The sequence below is a fragment of the Aquarana catesbeiana genome, linkage group LG03, assembly GCF_042186555.1.
Source record: "Aquarana catesbeiana isolate 2022-GZ linkage group LG03, ASM4218655v1, whole genome shotgun sequence".
Lineage (NCBI taxonomy): Eukaryota > Metazoa > Chordata > Amphibia > Anura > Ranidae > Aquarana > Aquarana catesbeiana.
The window spans coordinates 655,392,644-655,417,129 of NC_133326.1; the positions used below are offsets into that span (position 1 = coordinate 655,392,644).

The following is a 24,486-nucleotide window of genomic DNA, read 5'->3' on the forward strand; positions in this document are numbered from 1 at the left end:
CCTAAGCAATACTATACTACATGCTGATCTCAATCAGATACCCCTGAAGAAGAGTATAACTTGAAACGCGTCTGGTACTCCTCGTATGTGTGTTCCATATGTAACGGAGTCTATGATTGTGAACTTCATATACTGTATTGCATGTTTGTTGTGTTATGCATCCTGTTTTCCCTTGTACATCCACTTTTCTGCATTGTAGATTTGTTTTATCTACACCCGTTGCTAATAAAACTTATACTCATGATTACCCCAGAGTAGCTTTTTCCCTTTAAAGTCCCATAAGAGGAACAAATTTCCATTTGCTGCAATCACATGCAAGGGGGAAAAAATAAAACAAACTGAATTATTGCTTTCATAACAGATAAATTTTAAAGCAGTTGTAAACTGCTGCACGTTTTTTTTTTTTTATCTTACCTGCAAGGCAAAGACATAATGTGCTAGTTTGCATCGCATACTAGCACATTTTGTCAAACTTACCTGAGAACTAAGCCTTTCAGTCTTGCTTCTGGGTTTGCGGACTCCGGCACTGTGACTGGCCGGAGCCATGATGACATCACTTCCCCACATGCTCGCGGGAGCCGCCGGTCACGGCACAAGGCTCTGAAGGAACGGCACGGGTGGCCGTTCCTTCAGAGCGCATGCGCCAGTGATGTCTGCATGTACAGTAAATATCTCCTATACGGTGCACGTTTAGGAGATATTCATTCTACCTATAGGTAGACCATATTATAGGCTTACCTATAGGTAAAATTTATAAAGATGGACGTTTACTTCCTTTTTAACTCGTTGTTTCAGCTGGTTTAAAATATATTCACAGAATTCTTGTGTATCATTAAGAATTCCATCAGACTCAGCAGGTTAGATCCATATGAATTGGTAATTTTGAAAGGTAAGTATGGCTTCTTCTTTTTATAGCATTGAAGGACTGGTGGAAGTCCAATCAAATCCTAATTATAGTTAAACGTGCTTCCACCCCCTCCATTCCAAGCCTATTCTTACTAACCTATAAAGGAAAGATATCTATCCCTACTTATGCTGAGGGTGCTCCAGTCCAGTCACATGATCGGCGTCCAGTGTAGAGGAGGGACAGCCGACAACCGATGCTCCAAAGTAAGTCTATGGATGACGTCATCACATAGGCTCTGCAGCTGTTGTCGGCAATCCCTCCTCTTCACTAAAGCTAGCTGCTGGAGAGATCGTGTGACCAGACCAGGGCACCCCCAGTATAGGTAAGCTTACACATCTTTCCATTCACAGGATAGTTAGAATAGGCTTAGAATGGGGTTGGGAGCAGGTTTAAGTATAGTTAGCATTTGACTGAACTCTTAGTTTAAACTCATCGGTTCTGTGGATGTCTTTACCGTTTTCCTTACATTTATGGGGTGTCACCAGCAATTCGAGTGTTTTCTGAGACAGATTGGGCCAAATGGCCATCATTTCTTTTCTGAGCTCATTGTCCATTTGCTGTTTGTCAGCACCACCTGAAAAACACACAGATAAAAATGATATCACTTAAGTATAATCTCACTGTTTGGTAAGTTGCAACGGTTAGTGTAAAAGAAATACAGTGCAGGTTTTACATTCTGACATTAAAGTGTTACTAAACCCACAACAGTTAAATCAGTCTGTATATGCAGTAATGCCTGCTTGTTATACTCACTATGGAACCTAAGGGGTTAATCCTCCACATTGTATATAAAGGCTGTTTGATCCTGTCTTCTCTGATCCTCCTCTTCTTCCACTGTCCCCCAAAAAATAACCTGATATTCACAGAGCTAGGGGAAGGCCTGCACATGCTCAGTTTGGTGTACATCGATAGAGAGTTTTTTTTTTTTCTTGGGAGGATGCATGTGATCAGCACAGGGCCAATCAGCACTGTCCAGACAAAGGATCAGGGGAGAATGAGAACTCCTCCTTCAAGCTTTACTAGGAACTGATAGAAGTCACAAGACTGCTATATACTGCTGATGAGAAAAGGTTTTTATCAGTGGCGGCTGGTGGTATATTTGTTGGGGGGGGGGCAAACAATCCACCCAAGTCCACCCCCCAGTCGTTCTGGTAATAGGCAACCTCCCCCCCCAGGTCGGTCACCAGCCCCCCATCTAGGTCGCAGGCAGCGCTTCCTCTGGGCGGTGTCTCCTCGTCCTGGTGCTTCACGGTGGCTCCCCCTGCGTCTCCTCCCTCCTCCTCCTCCATGGCCAATAGGATGGGTTCTCCTCTCGGCCAATCGGGTGACGGGTCTCAGGACCCGCTTCCTAAATTGGCCCGGGAGGAGAATCAGGAGGATGATAGCAAATATTAATTCGCTGTTGTCACACAGCTGGGTGGGCTAGGGGCGCAGTGCTCTGCGCCCCGAGCCCACCCTTTTTTGAAGCCTATTAGAGCCTCTGGCTCTAATCACATGCTTAAAGAAAAAAAAAATACCATTAGAAGCCATCCGTCCGGCGCCCCACATGTAGATTAAGGGGCTGGGTATTTATCAGTTTATATTTACTAAAACTATTGCATTTCCATGTTTTGTGTACTTTGGGTGACCAGATATGAATGCAGGTTCTGGGTTTAGTAACACTTTAATCTAATTCCTTTTCTTCTGTTTCTGAGACATGTTCCCACTTATGAAGTAAACAGTTTTTATATATTTCCAAAGAAAACAAGATACTTTAAGGGCCCATTCACACTTGTATAAAACACATAACCCTTACATCAACACAGAAAGCCGTTACTTCAGGTCATCTTTCAGAACTGAGTACAGAATAACAAATATAGATATAATATATCCACCAGCAGGGCTTTTTTTCAGCGGGAACGCGGGGGAACCCAGTTCCGGCACCTCCAGCACTGAATGTAATTCAGGGTCTATTGATCTAGGTTTGCAGGGCGGGGGGGGGGGTCTATTGTTGCTAAAGAGGTCTATTGTTGCTGGTGGGGGATCTATTGTTGTTGGGAGGGGGTCTTATGTTGCTGGGGATCAGTTGTTGCTGGGAGGGATTTAGTGATGCTGGCTTCAGGGAAATCTGTTATTGCTGCTGCGAGTCTATTGTTGCAGGGGGAGGGGCCTATTTTGTTGCAGGTAATCCATTGTTGGTGGCTGCTGGGGAGTCTATTGGTGCTTGCTGCAGGGAGACCTGTTATTGCTGCTGAGGATCTTTTTTTGCTGGGGGAGGGGGTATTTTGTTGCAGGTTGTCCATTGTTGCTGGGGGATCTATTGTTGCTGGCTGCAGGGGGCCTATTTTACTGCTTTTCTTGTTATCATTAACACATTCCATACAAATGACTTAGTACCTTAATTGTTACTTAGTTCTATATTCTATAAAAGGGGCAGTACTGGGAGGTGGGTAAGGGGTGGAACCAAGGAATGATGCAGGAGGTGAGTAGGGGTGGCGACAAGGGGCGATTCGGAAAGGGGGAGTTCCTGCACCTATTTTCCGAGAAAAAAAGTCCTGTCCACCAGTAACCAGTAATATTAAAACCTTCTTTAAATAATGACTGTCCATACTATATTGGTTGCTCTTAGACCGTTATTTTATTCCCAAGGTCTCTGGTCTGGGCCTAAAAAAAAAAATGTGATCTCACCTTTAGCAATTTTGATATCCAGTGCAGTTCGTATAAGAGCCATGAGAGTGGAGTTGAAATGTACAGTATTATCATCAGCCACAGGAAGGTCCATTCGAAGGAGCCTCTGCAAGACCCAGAAAACACAGCATGAATGAACTGTTCTTACCACAATTAAAATAAATTACTCACCTATATACAGCACTCAGAAGGCTCTGATTATATGCAATGCTACAATAAAAAAAAAGTACAACAGGAAAAAGCATCTACAACTATCATATGCTACATTTTAAAATATCTCTCTCAGAAGTGCTTTAGTGCTTATTTTTACTGCTAAAGAGGAACTATATTATTAAAATTTTTATATATAAATGTAAGAAGACACGCGGAATGTAAATCTATATAATGTGTGTTCATTTTCTTAAAACTTGTTTCTCTGGATAGCTTATAAGTATATAATGTCCATTGGAGAAGTCATACTTGCTCATTACATATGCTTTTATATTTATATGTAAATAAGTGTGAATTGTAATGATTGGTCTACCAAAATTATTTACATAAACACTTTATGGGCTTAAAGTGGCTGTAAACCTCTGACATGAACTATGAACAAAGCATAAGTCTATAGTGTGTACTTGTCTCAATTTCTGTCTGCTTCCTCGTTCCTCTGCTATCAGCATAAATCACTTCTGTCTAGTTTTCCTGACACCAAGAGAAAAATGGTGACAGGAGAGGGATCTCTAGCACACAGCCTGTGATTGACAGTCTCAGCTCTGTTCCTCTATGCTGTGCAAATGAGCATGAAAGGGGGGGGGGGGGTGCCCCTTCCCTTCAATCAGCTCTCAGAGCTCTCCTTATTGAGCTCTGCAGAGTGGTTTACAACCAATTTAACAGAACAGGAAATTATTTAGAGAAGGTTCTGTTTTATAGACAGAGATTCTACACAAAGCTGCTGTCCTTTCATCCATTCCTGTATTTCTACTGAAGACACTGCAGGCAGCCGATAAGCTTTCTATCTATCTGTATCTATCTATCTATCTATCTATCTATCTATCTATCTATCTATCTATCTATCTATCTATCTATCTATCTATCTATCTATCTATCTATCTATCTATCTATCTATCTATCTATCTATCTATCTATATCAATCAATATCAATATCAATCAATATCAATATCAATCAATATCTATCTATCTATCTATCTATCTATCTATCTATCTATCTATCTATCTATCTATCCATATCTATCTATCTATCTATCTATCTATCTATCTATCTATCTATCTATCTATCTATCTATCTATCTATCTCTATCTATCTATCTATCTATCTATCTATCTATCTATCTATCTATCTATCTATCTATCTATATCAATCAATATCAATCAATATCAATATCAATCAATATCTATCTATCTATCTATCTATCTATCTATCTATCTATCTATCTATCTATCTATCTATCTATCTATCTATCTATCTATCTATCTATCTATCTATCTATCCATATCTATCTATCTATCTATCTATCTATCTATCTATCTATCTATCTATCTATCTATCTCTATCTATCTATCTATCTATCTATCTATCTATCTATCTATCTATCTATCTATCTATCTATCTATCTATCTATCTATCTATATCAATCAATATCAATATCTATCTATCTATCTATCTATCTATCTATCTATCTATCTATCTATCTATCTATCTATCTATCTATCTATCTATCTAAAGATCTGAATTGGTGTCATATATTCATGACCTATTTAGCCATATACATACGCATATATGGCTACTATGCTAGCATTTTCACTGTCCCCACACAATGTGTACATACAGTATGGATGATTTCTTTCTTTTTTTTATTGGTTTTTCCTGAATGTGTCTTAAAACTACTATAAAAATCCCAATAATACTATCATTATATAGAAGTTTCTATGACTTCTACAGTACTAATATTTATTGAATATTCCAGGAAGATATGTGAATTTGAAATTTGGGATAACTTCTATCTAAAAATATACATAATAAAATATATTTTCATTTTACAGAGTAAGTACTGGAACCTACAATGTGATTTTCTATGCGCAAAGCAAAAGTTATAGGGAGGTCCTTTTTTGTAATCCTAGCTGCTGCCATAATATACATTTTATTTATCATACTAACGCCAGCTCTATGGAGTGGCTTGTGAATGGTTTTATTATTATTATTATTTTAGTTTTTTTTTTAATCATTTTTAAATAAATGATGGCAAATTTCAGAGCCTTGGAGTTCTGTTTACAAGCAAGTAATCTTTTCAAAACAAATCTCCACCTCCAGAGTAAAATGGGGGAACACAAACTTCCAAATCCTCACTCCACTCTGGAAGTGCAGAGATGGAAAAAAAAAACAAAAAAAACGAATAGCCAGCACAAACCAAAGCATAGATCGGCAGGCAAATCCAACAGGCCAACCTGGAGCATGCAGCATGCAGAACCGTGACGTGCAACGTGCAGGGAATCCCCCATGCAATATCTCTTTAGAGAACTAGAACTCCTACATAGGGGGAGCACAGGGGAGAGAGGGTGGCTGGGAGCGGGAGGAAGGCGAGAGTGAGACGAGGGGGAAGGTGAGATAGGGGGGGAGAGAGAGAGGGAGTAAAAAGAGAAAAAGAAATACATTCACAAACAAAGCTGTGAAACTTATTGTATCAGTCAGAAATTGCCAAGTAATATTCTGGCCACACAACATGATCTCTAAAAGCTTTACACACCGAGAAAGACAAAGGGGACTTATTCTACCAAATGGGTGTTTGTTAGATAGGACGGGTAAGGAGGACAGCTTTTCTCAGATTAGACCATTAAAGGTTTTTAGACAGAAAGGGGATCAGTAAAGAGGTCAGGTGCAGTTCCCCATAGTTTACAGATGTGTGATAGAGGGATCTGGGTAAAGGCCCACTTTCCCATGGAAGATATGGAGTAATAGGAACAGCTACAAAAGACCTGAAGTAGAGCTAATACAGAGTATAGATCAGAAGGCCCTAACCTTTGTTAGCAATGCTCACCCAAGCCCATGATCATATTCAGGCTACACAGGCCTTGCGGTAAATTGGGAGGACCACAAATTCAAACTCTAATCAGCTTTTTGCTGCTCCAGCAAAACCCTTACCCTCTCAGCAATCGAACTAACCAATTCTACTGCAGGCTGGGCAGCGTACACTGCATTTCATCACGTGTATACGTTCACAGTATTGTCCTACTCTAATGGCAGTTTCTGTACTATCTGTAATTTCTATAAGGCTGGTCATCATAGGCTTATTTCTCAGTAAAAGCTATGAAACACTTGGGTTCCCGAAAACCTGCCCAGGGCGTGAAGTTCTGTATCCAGTCTCCAAAAAGTGGAAAAGGCAACTGGGCAGTTAACAATTCCGTTCTTCATTTCAGAGATAACGGGGATGGACTGGACCCCAGTTTTTGTGTGTGCGGAAGTGTTTTCAGCAGTTTAAAGTGCTCGTTGTCTACCTTCCCAGGAGGCTCTATATCAGGGATATGCAATTAGCGGACCTCCAGCTGTTGCAAAACTACAAGTCCCATCATGCTCTGCCTCTGGGTGTGATGCTTGTGGCTGTCAGAGTCTTGCTATGCCTCATGGGACTTGTAGTTCTGCAACAGCTGGAGGTCCACTAATTGCATATCCCTGCTCTATATCATAGGTGCTCAACCTGTGGCCCTCCAGCTGTTGCAAAACTACAAGTCCCATCTGGCTTCTGCCTTTGGGAGTCATGCTTGTACCTGTTAGCCTTGCAATGCCTCATGGGACATGTAGTTCAGCAACAGCTGGAGGGCCACAGGTTGGGCCTCCATGCTCTATGGTCCTAAGTCTCACACTGGGCTGTCTAAAACAGAAACGGGCTATGTATGCCCACTGTTTTGTTTTTAGATTTTAACTATCATAATAAAAGAGGTTACCAACAAATGCTATAATGCCCTGCACACACGTTCGGACTTTCCGACAACAAAACCGTGGATTTTTGTTCGAAGGATGTTGGCTCCAACTTTTCTTGCATACACACGGTCACACAAATGTTGGCCAACAATTACGAATGTAGTGACGTACAAGACGTGCGTGATATCTCCATTACGATCGCTAGTTTTACAAGACCGAGCACTTCCGGCTCGTACTTGATTCCGAGCATGCGTGGACTTTTGTCTGACGGACTTGCGCACTCACGATTGGAAAGTCCGACAACAAACATTTGTTAGTGGAAAATTTGAGAACCTGCTAGCCAACATTTGTTGGCGGAAAGTCCAACAAATGTTCGATGGAGCATACACACGATCGGACTTTCCGCTAACAAGTTCACATCCAACATTTGTTGTCGGAAAATCTGATCGTGTGTACGCGGCATAATGCCGCGTACACACGATCGGAATTTCCGACAACCAAATCGTGGATTTATTTCCGATGGATGTTGGCTGAAACTTGTCTTGCATACACACGGTCGCACAAATGTTTTCGGAAATTCAGATCGGCAAGAGCGCGCTGACGCACAACACGTACGACGGGACTAGAAAAAGGAAGTTTAATAACCAGTGCGGCTCTTCTGCTTGATTCTGAGCATGCATGGAATATTGTGCGTCGGAATTATCTACACACGATCGGAATTTCCAACAACAGATTTTGTTGTTGGAAAATTTGAGATCCAGCTCTCAAATTTTTGTTGTCGGAAATTCCGATAGAAAATGTCCGATGGAGCCTACACACGGTCGGAATTTCCGACAACAAGCTCCCATCGAACATTTGTTGTCAGAAATTCCGATCGTGTGTACGCAGCATTAGAGTTTCCCTGGTTAGGTACAATTTGAAACATTTTTTTTAAGTAAGCCCTTTTATTGTCTAGTTGTTATTAAAGTTTGTTCATCCTAGGGATCAACAGAGATCCGGACGGCTGCAATTTGTCTTGTTTTTTTTTCTAGGCTCATCCTCAGGCCTGTTGCACACTGATCTGAAATGAGATGCATTGTTGTCTATGCTGGGACATTGAACACAGCTAAGTAAAGATCAGTAATACAGCGCTGAGTACAGAGCAGTTGCAGCCGCTCCATTAGGGGGCGCAGGGGCGCTGCCCCCCTAATCCATGCGCCCGTCCTGTTAATCTACATGCAGGGTGCTGGAGCCATGGATTTCAATGTTTTTTTTTTTCTTTTTTGAAGCACATGATTAGAGACTGAGGCTCCTATCAGCTTCAAAAAAGGGTGGGCTCAAGATGCAGACCACTGCGCCCTGACCCCGCCCAGTGGTGTGACATTAATGAATTAATATTCACTAATGTCTTCCTGTTTCTCCTCCCTGCCAATCAGGAAGTGGGTCCTGAGACCCGATTGGCCAGGGAGTCTTTGGATTCCTGGCCAATTAGGTCTCAGGACCCACTTCCTGTTTGGCCGTGAGCAGAAGCAACGCCCCCCTCGGCACTGACCGCCGCCTTGCTGGCTCCATAGAGCCCGTCCTGTTCTCCTAGCAGAGTCCATAGCAGAAGCCCAGGCCAGGAGCATGTATTGGCCACCAAAGAGGAGATTGCAGCAGCAGGTGGGAGGATAAGCGGGAGCAGTGTGAGTACCGAGGCCAGCCTTCCCGGGCTGAGGGGGGCAGCCCCCCCCCCCCCCCCAAAACATTGAGCACCAGCTGTCTTTGGTACAGAGCAGTGAAACAAAAATAGAAAATTTTACATTTGAGCGCAGTAATTTACACGCATGTTTACTTGTTTAATGTTTACTCGATTATAAGTGCATATATTACAATACTGGAAATGAGGAAGAATTTTACTCGTCTATACTCATCTATACACTTGCACACCTTTACTCGCCTATACTCAACATTACTCAGATCTTTACATACAGTTTTTGGCCTCTTGCACAAAGGCCTCAAAAGTTCCTGAGTAAACATCAGTAAATTATGATGCCCGTTGGCAAGGGGCCTTAGGCATGCATATCATATCATATGTTGTAGTGTAGGCCAACATAACATGAAGATCTTAAAACTTCCCCACAATGATCCCCACAGGGGAATGCAGATGCTTACTGAGGCTTCTCTAAACAATAAATGCACCTTGAACATTATTTGTCATGCCCAAGGTGCACTTAAAGGAGTTGTAAAGGCACAAGGTTTTCTTATCTTAATGCATTCTATGCATTAAGATAAAAAACCTTCTGTGTGTAGCAGCCCCCCCAGCACCACCCTAATTACCTACCTGATCCCCCTCTCTCTCCAGTGATGTCCACGATCCCCTGATTGGCTGAGACAGAGCAGCGGCACCATTGGTCCCCGTGGCTGTCAATCAAAATCAGTCAGCCAACCAGGGGAGAGAGGGGGCAGGGCCAGGTCGGGGCTCTGTGTCTGAATGGATACACGGAGCTGTGACTTGGCTTGGGTGCCCCCTGTAACAAGCTGCTGGCTGAGGGGCACTCAAAAGAGGGAGGGGCTAGGAGCAGCAAGAGAAAAGGAGGAGCCAGGCTTCTCTGTGAAAAACCAACTGCACAGAGGAGGTACGTATAACATGTTTGTTATTTAACCACTTCAGTACAGGGCATTTTCACCCCCTTCCTGCCCAGGCCAATTTTCATTTTTCAGAGCTGTAACATTTAGAATGACAATTGCGCGGTCATGCAACACTGTACCCAAATTAAATTTTTTTCATTTTTCCCCCACAAATAGAGCTTTCTTTTGGTGGTATTTGATCACCTTTGCATTTTTTACTTTTTGCGCTATAAACAAAAGAAGAGCTACAAGTTTGAAAAAAAACACAATATTTTTTACTTTTTGCTATAATAATTATCCCACCATAAACACATTTTTTTCTTAGTTTAGGCCGATATGTATTCTTCTACATATTTTTGGTAAAAAAGTTGCAATAAGCATATATTGATTGTTTGCGCAAAAGTTATAGCACCTACAAAATAGGGTATAGATTTATGGCATTTTTATTATTATTTTTTTTTATACTAGGAATGGCGGCGATCTGCAATTTTTATCGGGACACTTTTGACACTATTTTGGGACCATTTACACAGCGATCAGTGCTATAAAAATGCATTGATTACTGTAATATAAATGTCAGGGAAGGTGTTAACAGTAGGGGGCGATCAAGGGGTTAAATGTGTTCCCTATGGAGTGATTCTAACTGTGGGGGGAGGGGACTGACTTGGGGAGGAGACCGATCAGTATCCCTATATACAAGGAACACTCGATCTGTCTCCTCTCCCCTGACAGGCATGGATCTGTGTGTTTACACTCACAGATTCACGGTCCTGCTCTGTAACGAGCGATCGTGAGTGCCCGGCGGTCATCGCGTCCGCCGGGCACAGTCATCGGCTCCTCTGTAACGCGGCGGGTGTGCGTGCGCGTCCCCAATACCGCTCTGGGAAGCCGAGGACGTCATATGACGCCCACCCAGGATGGAAGATCCCATCTGCGGACGTCATATGTCTATGAGCGGGTAGGGAAGTGGTTAAAGAAAACAAAAGCGAGCTATTATAATCACTTTCAGCTGGACATACAATATACAATTCTCTTGTACAATTTCCATTTAGATTTACCAAAAAGCATATAATATGAGGTCAAACCTAAACACTTTCAATTTGTATGCAATCAGGCAGGTCCTTATACTACATAGTTGAAGGAAAATCTAAAGGTAATTGAATAATGTATGGCCAGCTTGAGTGCTCAGTATGTGTCAGGTTTTTAACTAACCTGTTTTTTCAGGAAGACAAAACCTGTGTCCTGTACTAAAACTTTAATATAGCAAATTAAAAAAAGAATACAGGGGGTCCCCGAGTTGCGAACGGGTTAGGGACTTCCTAATAGTTCTGAAGTCGGATTTGTTCGGAAGTCGGAAGCGCATGCGCAGAGTGGCAGAGACGTCATTTTCCGATGTTCTGTCAAGTAGTCACGCATGCTCAGATGTCGTCTTCTGATGTTTTCCACTGTTTTCCGATGTTTTCCAATGGTTTCCAATGTGCCCGTCATCGAAAAATGACCTTGCATGCGCAGAACGTCACACCGCCTCCCGTTCATAAGTAGGAGTTGTTCTCAAGTAGGAGTTGTTCGCAAGTCGGAGGTTCGCAACTCGGGGACCCCCTGTATAGCGTATACAATGTCCACACAAACCATACTGTAAATTTATTGGTATTAAAAATGACCTTCCCATTTCAATCGGCAGAGATGTCATTTTCTGTAAAATTCAATGCAATAGGGCAAGGTGGAGATGTTCAATAGGGCAAGGTGGAGATGTTCAATAGGGCAAGGTGGAGGTGTTCAATAGGGCAAGGTGGAGATGTTCAATAGGGCAAGGTGGAGGTGTTCAATAGGGCAAGGTGGAGGTGTTCTGTACACAGTTGGTTTACAGAACGCCTCAGAAAATGTAACTTCCTTGTGTGACTGACTCACTAATTTTCCCAGGAGTCCGCACTAAGATAGTCAGACTTTAGACAACCTCTGCAAAAAATAAAAATTTTGGTGAGATACTCTAAAGCCTCGTACACACGATTGAATTGTTGGCCAACAAAACCGTGAAATTTTGTCCGAAGGATGTTGGCCCAAACTTGTCTTGCATACAAACGTCCACACAATTGTTGGCCAACAATTACGAACGTAATGATGCACTACGTGGTTTTTCAGCTCTTTAGCAAAACCCTTTGGGCTCCTTCTGCTATTTTCATGTTAGTAGAAGTTTGGTGAGTGTTAATGTGGAGTTCCACCCAAAAATGGAACTTCCACTTTTTGGATTCCTCCCCCCCTCCGGTGTCACATTTGGCACCTTTCAGGGGGGAGGAGGGAGTAGATACCTGTCTAATACAGGTATTTGCTCCCACTTCCTGGCATAGATCACCGCGGAGCTTGCGGTGATCTATGCCACTTCCGGCGCCTACCCCGTCCTCCCCCGCTGTATTCTGTGAGACACAGAACACAGCAGGGACCTGAGAGGACGCGCAGCGCGACTCGCGCATGCGCAGTAGGGAACCAGGAAGTGAAGCCGCACGCGGATGGCGACGGCAGCAGCTGAAAGCCGAAGGACGGTTCAACTTCGGCTGCCAACATTGCAGGCTCTCTGGACAGATAAGTGTCCATATTTTAAAAGTCAGCAGCTGCAGTATTTGTAGCTGCTGGCTTTTAATATATTTTTTTCAGCGGACCTCCGCTTTAAGTTTGGTGAGTGTTGATTTGCGCTTTTCATTTTGCACTTTTCAATTTGCGCTTTTCAGTTCGTTTCTGAACGGCCGTTCGTCAACCAGACATGTTGTGGAATCGGAGGAGATAACGTGTTATTTATTATTGGCCTTGGAGTTATTGCTTTGACATTATTTTTTTGGTTGAATAATAATGATTTGATTTGGTATATTTTCTATATTTTTGGATGCATAGAATGCACTTTTTGGTTAAGTTCTATTGGCAGATATCATGTCTAATTTTATATGTTTTCTTCTTTTTAATGCACAATAAAAAAAAATGTGGAGAATACGATACTTGGCTATGTGTTCAAATGACAGTTTGGGAGTAGGCAGTTACATTTAAAAAAATACAATGTAAAATAGACAAGGGACACCAACATAGTTGTATCTTTGATCTTAAAAACTACGGGATAATGGTGTTGTGGTAACTTGCACCAAATAAAAAAAAAAAAAAAACATAATAATATTATTCTTGATATCACTAGAAAAAAAACCTTTACAAATTTGTTTGCAATAACTCCATCAGTATCACCAGCAAAGCAGCTTTATTATCATCCCATTAAAGAAGAAGAGAATTGTGCGCTGCATTTCCAGATTTCATAATTTGCCACATCACAAATGTTAATTCTCCATTACGAGCGCTAGTTTACAAGACCGACTGCTTCCGGCTCGTCCTTGCTTCCGAGCATGCGCGTTTGTACTTTGGACTTTTGTCCGACGGACTTGTGTACACATGCTTGGAAAATGTTTTTTTTTTGTTTTTTTTCTTACCTGTGTCATAATGTGCTAGTATGCATCACATACCAGCACATTATGGGGTTGATTTACTAAAGGCAAATCCACTGGGCAGGACACTACAAGTGCACTTGGAAGTGCAGTCGCTGTAGATTTGAGGGGAAGCTCTGCTAAATTCTACCATCCAATCATGTACAAGCAAAAATGCTGTTTTTTTATTTTCCTTGCATGTCCCCCTCAGATCTACAGAGATTGCACTTCCAAGTGCACAGTGAATTTACATTTAGTAAATAAACCCCTATGTGATACTTACCTGAAAACGAAGCATTCCAGCGATGCAATGTCATAGCTGGAGGCCGCTTCCATCTGCACCCGTCTTGCTTCCCGGTTCGCGGACCCCGGCTCTGTGACTGGCCGGAGCTGCGATGACGTCACTCCTACGCATGCGTGTGTTAGCCGCCATTCACGGCACAGGGCTCTGAAGGAACGGCACGGGTGGCCATTCCTTCAGAGCGCATGCGCCAGTGACGTCACTGGCTGCATGTATAGTACATATCTCCTAAACTGCGTACGTTTAGGAGATATTTACACTACCTATAGGTAAGACTTATTATAGGTTTACCTATACGTAAAATTTAGTGATAGAAGTTTACTTCTACTTTAAAAAAAAAAGCCTTGCAATGTATTTTAATCACCCGGAGGGGATTTTTTTTTACTTTACTCAACAGAAGTAGAGTTACTCTTTAAAACTATGGCTGCAAATGCTAAAAAAAAATTGTGATCAAATAACCTTTATAAGAGGTTGTCATTTTGGGAGCAATTCTGTGTTTTATACAGACAAATGCATGTACAGTACTTGTCACAAGCCATTGTTTACGTTTCCACCAAGCCACAAACTGAGGCACATGGGAAAAAAGTCCTGCCTTTATATTATTGGTGTGTTGACCTGTTATTTTCCATTGAAGTCAGCTGAATGCCATCTTTTTCAGTGCATGTTAAATGCACCGATCCTAATTGTGCATGCCTTAGCACATGGAAAAATTCAAGCCTCTGATACCATGTGATGACAGAGGGGGAGATTTACTAAAACTGGCACACACAGAATCTGGTCCAGCTGTGCATAGTAACCAATCAGCTTTTAGGTATTATTTTCAAAGCTTCATTGAACAAGCTGAAGTTAGAAGCTGATTGGTTACTATGCACAGCTGCAACAGATTCTGTATAAATCTCCCCTCAAGTATTTCTGTATGCCTCACGACAGTTTTCAAGAAAAACTGTTTACATTTACAACCCTTACCTAATCTGTGCAGTCTCTTACTACACTTTGACTAATGGCGCGTACACACGACCGGTTTAGCTGTCGTAATAAACTCCGACGGTTTCTCCGACGGAATTCCATTCAAGCGGTCTTGCCTACACACGTTCAAACCAAAGTCCGACCAAAGTCCGACCATCCAGAACGAGGTGACGTACAACAATTACGACGGGACTAGAAAAAGGAAGTTCAATAGCCAGTAGTCAATAGCTTCCGTCTCGTACTTGCTTCAGAGAATGCGTCGTTTTTGGTCCGTTGGACCAGCATACAGACAATCAGTTTTCGTCGATCCGTCGGAAATATTTAGAACATGTTCCATTTCTAGGTCCGTCAGATTTAAAAAAAAGTCAGATGAGGCCTACACACGATCGGTATATACGATGAAAAGCTTCCGTCTGACTTTTTCTGTCAGACAGTCCGCTCGTGTGTACGCGGCATAAGGCCTCTTTCACACTTGTAAGACTTCTACTGCGACTTGGGACTGCAAATTACAAGTCATACCCCATGATTTCCAATGACTACCGTTCATATCTGTTGCGACTTCAAAGTAGTCCTTGCACTACTTTGGTCCGACTTTGATGCGACTTGAGGTCCATAGACCTCAAGATTACACAGGCATTGCTTCAAGTCGTGTCAAAGTCATGGCAAAATCGCGGCAAAGTCGAGCGCACAAGTGTGAAAGGGGCCTAAATTCTGCATAACCACACTACTCTTTAGGCAAGCTAAAAGGATATATGTAACTGGTTTTCACAAAGTATTACTGGTACTGATGACACAGTGGATATATAGAAGTTAAGGTGTTCTGTAGTGCAAACACCACAGAAATTAGGAAAAAATGCAAGCTTTATATAATTATAGATAGGAGCATAATGAGTTATGGTTTCAAATGTAATAAAGTCTGGTCATACAGTATCTCACAAAAGTGAGTACACCCCTTACATTTTTGTAAATATTTTATTATAGCTTTTCATGTGACAACACTGAAGAAATGACACTTTGCTACAATGTAAAGTAGTGAGTGTACAGCTTGTATAACAGTGCAAATTTTCTGTCCTCTCAAAATAACTCAACTCACAGCCATTAATGTCTAAACCACTGGCAACAAAAGTGAGTACACCCCTAAGTGAAAATGTCCAAATTGGGCCCAATTAGTTATTTTCCCTCCACGTTGTCATGTGACTCGTTAGTGTTAAAAGGTCTCAGGTGTGAATGGAGAGCAGGTGTGTTAAATTTGGTGTTATCTGTCTCACTCTCTCATATTGCCCACTAGAAGTTCCACTCAGAACAGGCCTCGCCATGGTCGACCAAAGACGTTGAGTGGACGTGCTCAGCGTCATATCCAGAGGTTGTCTTTGGGAGATAGACGTATGAGTGCTGCCAGCATTGCTGCAGTTTGAAGGGGTGAGAGGTCAGCCTGTCAGTGCTCAGACCATATGCCGCACACTGTATCAAATTGGTCTGCATGGCTGTTGTTCCAGAAGGAAGCCTCTTCTAAAGATGATGCACAAGAAAGCCTGCAAACAGTTTGCTGAAGACAAGCAGACTAAGGACATGGATTACTGGAACCATGTCCTGTGGTCTCATGAGACCAAGATAAACTAATTTGGTTAAGATGGTGTCAAGTGTGTGTGGCGGCAACCAGGTGAGGAGTACAAAGACAAGTGTGTCTTGCCTACAGTCAAGCATGGTGGTGGGAGTGTCATGGTCTGGGGCTGCATGAGTGCTGCCGGCACTGGAGAGCTACAGTTCATTGAGGGAACCATGAATGCCAACATTTACTGTAACATACTGAAGCAGAGCATGATCAGCTGCCTTCAGATGCTGGGCCGCAGGGCAGTATTCCAACATAATAACAACCCCAAACACACCTCCAAAACGACCACTGCCTTACTGAAGAAGCTGAGGGTAAAGGTGATGGACTTGCCAAGCACATCTCCAGACCTAAACCCTATTGAGCATCTGTGGGGCATCCTCAAACAGAAGGTGGAGGAGTAAAAGGTCTCCAACATCCACCAGCTCTGTGATGTCATCATGGAGGAGTGGAAGAGGACTCCAGTGGCAACCTGTGAAGCTCTGGTGACCTCCATGCCCAAGAGGGGTAAGGCAGTGCTGGAAAATAATGGTGGCCACACAAAATATTGACACTTTGGGCCCAATTTGGACATTTTCTCTTAGGGGTGTACTCACTTTTGTTGCCAGCGGTTTAGACATTAATGGCTGTGTGTTGAGTTATTTTGAGGGGACAGCAAATTTACACTGTTATACAAGCTGTACACTCACTACTTTACATTGTAGCAAAGTGTCATTTCTTCAATGCTGTCACATGAAAAAATATAATAAAATATTTACCAAAATTTGAGGGGTGTACTCACTTTTGTGAGATACTGTATGTTCACACTCTAGTAGTAAAAGAACAGATATGAGATTTGTTTTCTTGTTATAAATGGATATATGATAAGTTCTAGGAGCATGGGCTCAGAGAGACCTATGGCCTATTCACACACTGAAGCCCAAACCGCTGCTGCCCACACAGTGTTTTGGGCTGCAGAGCAGTGGGCAGTGTGATGTGTATTTTATCGCATCACTCTGCTCTCTTTTTTTCTTTCAACAAATTTTATTTGAAGTTTACAAACAGACACTTCATTCATATCACTGCACAGACACACGGTGTGCTGTGGTTCTGTGCAATGACGTGGCACTGAGCAGAGTGGTGCGAGATTATGGAAACATGTTGCAAAATCTTGCACTGCTCTGGTCCAAACATTACACACAGAAAACTATAGCTTTCTGTGTTGTCACAGTGCTGCCAGTAAAAAAATATGGCTGTGGCGCTTGGCTGGCCGAGACCATCCGAGTATCTGCTACAGTGTGTTCGGGGCAGTGCCAGGCAGGTCTGGCAGAGGCGGTGCCTGAGCGTGTCAGGTGATGTCATGGTGTAAGGGAGCGGAGCGGCCGGAGCCTCATATGCAGGTCTACGGGACGGGAGCAAGGCAAGCCGGAAGAAGGGCTGTGAGTGCTGTTTGGACTGGAGTGGACTGAAGGGACCGCCTGGTGTGGAGAGGGACTGTCACTGTGACTAAGAAGGGGACGTGTCGTGTCGGTGAGATGTCATCATCATCTGTGCTGCTGCACACTGTCAATTTCATATTGAGAGTCAATTTCATATGTGTGCCGCCGATTCTAATTTCTTGCCCTCCTGAGTCCTGTCCCTGAGCTACTTACTTACTATATTGAAAATAAAATAAGAAATATGTTTCTTGCCTTTATATCTACCTTAAATGCTTTGCTAATTGCATATTGTACTTGTTTGTACCTGAATACTGAAATTTTCACTTAAAGCGGAGTTCCACCCAAAAGTGGAAGCTCTACTTATCTGTCTCCTCCCCCCCTCCGGTGACAAATTTGGCACCTTTTGGGGGGAGGGAGGAGCGGGTACCTGTTTTTGACAGGTACCTGTCCCCAATTCCTTCTGACTTCACTGTTGCGAGGTACGTCAGAAGTTCTCCTCCTTCCCCGTCGCCGGGCCATTCAGAAAGCCGGCGTGCTTCGTGCATGTGCTCTGGAGAATCGGCTGTGAAGCCACAAGGCTTCAAGGCTTCACTGCGGGTTTTCCTTATAGGCTATGGTGGTGGCAGCACCCGAGAGCCGATGGAAACAGTAGCTGGGGTGCGGTCATCGCTGGATTCCAGGACAGGAAATTGTACTATTATTAACCGCTTCCTGACCGCTGCACGACGATATACGTCGGCACAATGGCACGGGTGGGCAAAAGGGCGTACTGGTACGTCCCCTTTAAGAAGCGGCACTGCCGCGTTCTCCGTGACCGTGACTGCGATGTCCGGCGGGTGCCCGCGATCGTGTCACAGAGAGGTAGAACGGGGGGATTAGTTTGTAAACAAAGCATTTCCCCGTTCTGCCTAGTGACATGACAGAGATCACTGCTCTCTGTCATCGGGAGCAGTGATCGCTGTCATATGTGTTGAAGCCCATCCCCCCCACAGTTAGAATCACTCCCTAGGACACACTTAACCCCTTCATCGCCCCCTAGTGGTTAACCCCATTCACTGCCAGTGTCATTTACACAGTAATCAGTGTATTTTTATAGCACTGATCGCTGTATAAATGACAATGGTCCCAAAATAGTGTCAAAAGTGTCCAATGTGTCCGACATAATGTCGCAGTTACGATAAAACTCGCAGATCGCCGCCATTACTAATAATAAAAAAAAATAATAATAAAAATTCATCATAAAACTATCCCCTATTTTGTAGACGCTATAAATTTTGCGCAAACCAATCAATATACACTTTTTTTTTTACCAAAAATATGTAGAAGAATACATATCGGCAAAAACTGGGGGAAAAAATAGTTTTTTTTATATATTTTTGGGGGATACTTATTATAGCAAAAAGTAAAAAATATTGCTTTTTTTTCCAAAATTGTCGCTCTTTTTTTGTTTATAGCACAAAAAAATAAAAACCGCAGAGGTGATCAAATACCACCAAAATAAGGCTCTATTTGTGGGAAAAAAAGGACGTCAATTTTGTTTGGGTACAGCGTCGCACGACCGCGCAATTGTCAGTTAAAGCGACGCAGTGCCGAATTGCAAAAAGTGCTCTGGTCAACTGTAATTTTGCAACTTTTGGAAATGCCAGTAAAAACATGGCTGTGTCAGTAAATTTTGAATGTCGTGTCAGTAAATTTCAATCTGGTAGGTTGGCAACACTGTGTTTTCATTGTCATCCGCATGGAAAATGGAGGTAACTGCTCCTTTTCTGAACAGGCCCTAAAGGATCCTATGCAAGACTGGACCTTGCACATCAATTCGTTTGAAGCTTCAGTATTTAGCAACTTTGGGGCCCAGTATTCAGAAGTGCCCAGCATAAAAATCATTTTGTGTAACAGCTGTGGCTGTGAGCACTCACTGTCGCTCTGTTTTTAACTGGGTGCATTTTAGGTAATACAGGTTTGAATTTTTTTCCTAGAGATCATCAAAGTGTCAGTTTGATAATCCTGCAGAACAATGGTCAGTATTGCCTGGAAAGGCTTAGTTATTCAGCATCGTAGTGCATTTTAGGACGTCACAACCTTTCCAAACTAGGGCTTATTTTTGGGGTAGAGTTTATTTTGCAGCCCTCCCCGAAAAGCACAGTAGGGCTTATTTTCGGGGTAGGTCTTATTTTCAGGGAAACCCGGGATCAATAATTTGAGGCTGATAAATTCATATTATGCTTATAACGCTAGCTACCAGATTGAATAGACTTGCCTGTGATTTTCACATTGAACTGTCCTTATGTGGTGGTGAGATACTGTGAGACACATATGATGAGTGCTACAACAATATGTTATAGAGAATACTTAGATTTGTCATGCAGTATAAGAGCAGAAGATATTTTGAGCAAGCCTGGGGCAGATATAGCCAGAGGATACTTACAACTTTGGTGCTACTAATAAAAACATATAGTAGTGGGTAGTTATATCATCTCCATTAATAATACAGTTTCAGAATATAGTGCTGTTCAGGAGCGGACGGTCCATAAGGGGCGCAGGGGCGCCGCCCCTCCAGTTTGCACGCGGGATGCATGCTGGGTGCCGGACTCATAGTCTATCTATTTAAAGCCACATGATTAGAGACTGAGGCTCTAATTGGCTTGAAAAAGGTTGGGCTCCGCACCCTCCTCTGCGCCCCAAACCCACTCAATATTCGCTATTTTCTTCTGGCTTCTCCTCCTGGCCAATTAGGACAGGAGGCGTATTGGGTTGGCCAGTAGGGGAAGCCGAGGAAGCCGTGATTGTGAAGGGGGGGCCTGGGGGGGGTTTGCCACCCCCCCAAAATGTTTAGCACCAGCAACCACTGGTGCTGTTCCTCAAGTCCAACCACAGGACCCCTAGACCTACAACTGCCCATTTTGATCGTCTTCCTTTTTTTAAGTTCAATGACAACAGATGGCCCCTCAGGCTGGGTTCACACTGTCTTCAGATGCAGCTCACAGCAGGGGTCCGGTGTGCCCCTGTTCTCCGTTACAATGACGAATCAGGCCCAAATTTTTGCCTGAATTTGGACTTAAAACTGAGCTAAAGACGCACAGGACCCTTGTGCAATCCGCTCGGTGAGCACCACGGAGCTGTGTAAACCAGCTCCATTGAGAGCCGGTGCCAATGAACCCGCATCCAATTCCCATCAGTGTGAACCCAGCCTCAGAGTAAGATAAAATAAGAAGTAAAAGACAATATTCCCAGAATGGCATAGAGAGGTGCACTAGCAAGTTATAGATATACAGTCTGTGTGATCAGCATTTTGAAAGCTGTCAAGGTTCAGCATTGTTCATGTACACAGACCTACTTATCATTTGCATAAAATGGGGTTTATATACTAAAACTAGAAAATGTAAAATCTGGTGCAGCTCTACATAGAAACCAATCAGCGTCCAGTTTTTTTTTTTTTTTGTCAAAGCCTAACTGAACAAGCTGAAGTTAAAAGCTGATTGGCTACAATGCACAGTTGTACAATATTTTGTACTCTCCAGTTTTAGTAAATCTCAGTCTTTGCGATCTGGAGGTGTCCAAAACGTAAGTGTTACTGGACCCACACACAATTTTACTAGTCATCAAGTTACTATACCTACCAGTGGTGGCTGGTACCCCATTTTTGGGGGGGGGGTGGCAGCAAACAAACCACCATAACCCCCGCGATCGGTCCGTCCGTCAAATCCCCCCCCTCCCCATCCGGTCAGTTGTTTGGCGAACCCCGCACTGTGTCTCCTCCTTGGTGTCTCCTGCTCGGTGTCTCCTCCTCAGTGGCTTCCCTTGCATCTCCTCCTCCTTGGCGGCCAATACGATCACTTCTCCTCTCAGCCAATTGGGTCTCAGCACCCGCTTCCTTATTGGCCGAGAGGTGAATCAGGAAGAAAATAGTGAATATTACTTCGCTATTGTCACACAACAGTGTGGGCTCAGGGCGCAGTGTTCTGTGCCCTGAGCCCACCCTTTTTTGAAGCCAGTTAGAGCCTCAGGCTCTAATCATGTGCCTAAAAAAAAAAAAAAACATTTAAATTCACGCGTCCGGCGCTCTGCATGTAGATTAGGGGCCGGGCGCATGGATTAGGGCCCCTGTACCCTGTATGGACGGGCCACCACTGATACCTACTAATCCCCTAGTATATCTATTGGGCGCATTAGACCCTAAATTGTTTCAACAAGGTATATATATAATGGTATCTCGTCTTTTGTAGCTTGCTTGTAAACTGATCGCTGGATACTGGATGGCTCCCACTATGCAGACAGTGAAACAATCGGTGGAATATGTTAACTCCTTGCTACTGCGTGAGCAACTTGCTTATCAACATCAAAAAGCCTTATGCAAGTTTCAATTAGTATGGCATGGATGGCTGGACGGTCCAGGTTTAGCCCCCCTAAATTAGTGATGGACAGGCTACTACAGCTGTGAGTACCACTTTTGGTGATATCATTGGTATTTTGCTTTATGTTGAACCCACCTAACGGAAACTGTTTAAAGGCAGAATATTTTTCTGGAGTATGTTTAGTAATCCCTGAGATGTTACTGTACTTATTGTGTATCATTCATCTTACTCACCTACTTAGTGGATTCCTTTTGCACTGTTCTGTATACATTGCCTTGAAAAAGTATTCACACCCCTTGAAATTTTCCACATTTTGTCATGTTACAACCAAAAACGTAAATGTATTTTATTGGGATTTTATGTGATAGACCAACACAAAGTGGCACATAATTGTGAAGTGGAAGGAAAATGATAAATGGTTTTCAACATTTTTTACAAATAAATATGTGAAAAGTGTGGTGTACATTTGTATTCAGCCCCCCTGAGTCAATACTTTGAAGAACCACCTTTCACTGCAATTACAGCTAGAAGTCTTTTTGGGGATGTCTCTACCAGCTTTGCACATCTAGAGAGTGACATTTTTGCCCATTCTTCTTTGCAAAATAGCTCAATCTCCTCCAGATTGGATGGAGAGCATCTGTGATCAGCAATTTTCATGTCTTGCCACAGATTCTCAATTGGATTCAGGTCTGGACTTTGACTGGGCCATTCTAACACATGAATGTGCTTTGATCTAAACCATCACATTGTAGCTCTGGCTGTATGTTTAAGGTTGTTGTCCTGCTGGAAGACGAACCTCCACCCCAGTCTCCAACTTTTGCAGGCTCTAACAGGTTTCTTCTAAGACTGCCCTGTATTTGGCTCCATCCATCTTCCCATTAACTCTGCTGAAAAAAAGCATCCTCACAACATGATGCTGCCACGGATGGATGGTGTGTTTAGGGTGATGTACAGTGTTAGTTTTCCGCCACACATAGCTTTTGCTTTTATGCCAAAAAGTTCAATTTTGGTCTCATCTGAACAGAGCACCTTCTTCCACATGTTTGCCGTGTCCCCCATATGGCTTCTCACAAACTGCAAATGGGACTTCTTTTGGCTTTCTTTCAGCAATGACTTTCTTCTTGCCACTCTTCCATAAAGGCCAGATTTGTGGAGAGCACGACTAATAGTTGTCCTGTGGACAGATTCTCCCACCTGAGCTGTGGATCTCTGCAGCTCCTCCAGAATTACCATGGGCCTCTTGGCTGCTTCTCTGATTAATGTTCTTCTTGCCCGGCCTGTCAGTTTAGGTGGACGGCCATGTCTTGGTAGGTTTGCAGTTGTGCCATACTCTTTCCATTTTCGGATGATGGATTGAACATTGTTGTGAGATTTTAAAAGCTTGGGACATTTTTTTTATGACCTAACCCTGCTTTCAACTTGTCCACAACTTTATCTCTGACCTGTCTGGTGTGTTCCTTGGCCTTCATGATGCTGTTTGTTCACTAAGGTTCTCTAACAAACCTCCGAGGGCTTCACAGAACAGCTGTATTTCTACTGAGATTAAATTACACACAGGTGGACTCTATTTACTAATCAGTTGACTTCTGAAGGCAATTGGTTCCACTAGATTTTACAAATGCACGGCACACTTTTCACATATTTATTTGTAAAACATTTTGAAAACCATTTATCATTTTCCTTCCACTTCACAATTATGAGCCACTTTGTGTTTGTCTATCACATAAAATACATTTATGTTTTTGGTTGTAAAATGACAAAATGTGTAAAATTAAAATTTTTATATGTATTGCTACATTTCATGCTGGTTTGGACGTTCTGTCTGTTTTGCCTTCTTCACTGGTATTTCTATCCAAGAATGTACATCCTATGCACTAGGTGTGATATTTAATGTAACAAGTTTTATTCTCTGTCCTGTCCTTTATTATTAATAAAAAAGTTTGGATGTAAAAAAAAAAAAAAAAAAAAAGAGTCTCTGCGATTGCATTGGAGATACTTCTCTTCCTACATGAACCGGGTCTCTTTATTGATAGTAAGCTGTGCAGAAACATGGATTGTTAGGTGGAGCAACATTGAAGCCTCGTACACGTGGTCCAAACATGGGGTGGTATCAACTGGTTCAATAGAAACCGTCCGACATTCAGCCCCTGTGTACAGCAGACAGTCCGACAGAAGCCAGCCGGCTTCTGTCAAAGGGGCATGACCGAAAAAAGGTCTGCTGATCGGCATCGATCAGCACTCTCAGCCAATGATTTAGAGCGCTGACTGGTGTGTTCTGCCAGGGGGCTATCCCCCTGTCAGAACACAAT

At 42.9% G+C, this 24,486-nt stretch overlaps 1 protein-coding gene across 7 annotated transcripts in view; it reads right to left on the reverse strand.

Moving 5' to 3' along the window:
* CACNA1A (calcium voltage-gated channel subunit alpha1 A) overlaps positions 1–24,486 on the reverse strand; it is a 363,579-nt gene that overhangs the window by 64,378 nt on the left and 274,715 nt on the right. For 5 of the 7 annotated variants that reach the window (XM_073622743.1, XM_073622739.1, XM_073622742.1 and 2 more), the window contains 2 exons: positions 3,575–3,680; positions 1,362–1,481 (listed from right to left, as the gene is read on the reverse strand). In XM_073622743.1, the coding sequence (XP_073478844.1) occupies positions 1,362–1,481; positions 3,575–3,680 (226 nt within the window). The remainder of the gene's footprint in view (positions 1–1,361; positions 1,482–3,574; positions 3,681–24,486) is intronic. The other 2 variants (XM_073622741.1, XM_073622740.1) reach the window with 1 other exon arrangement.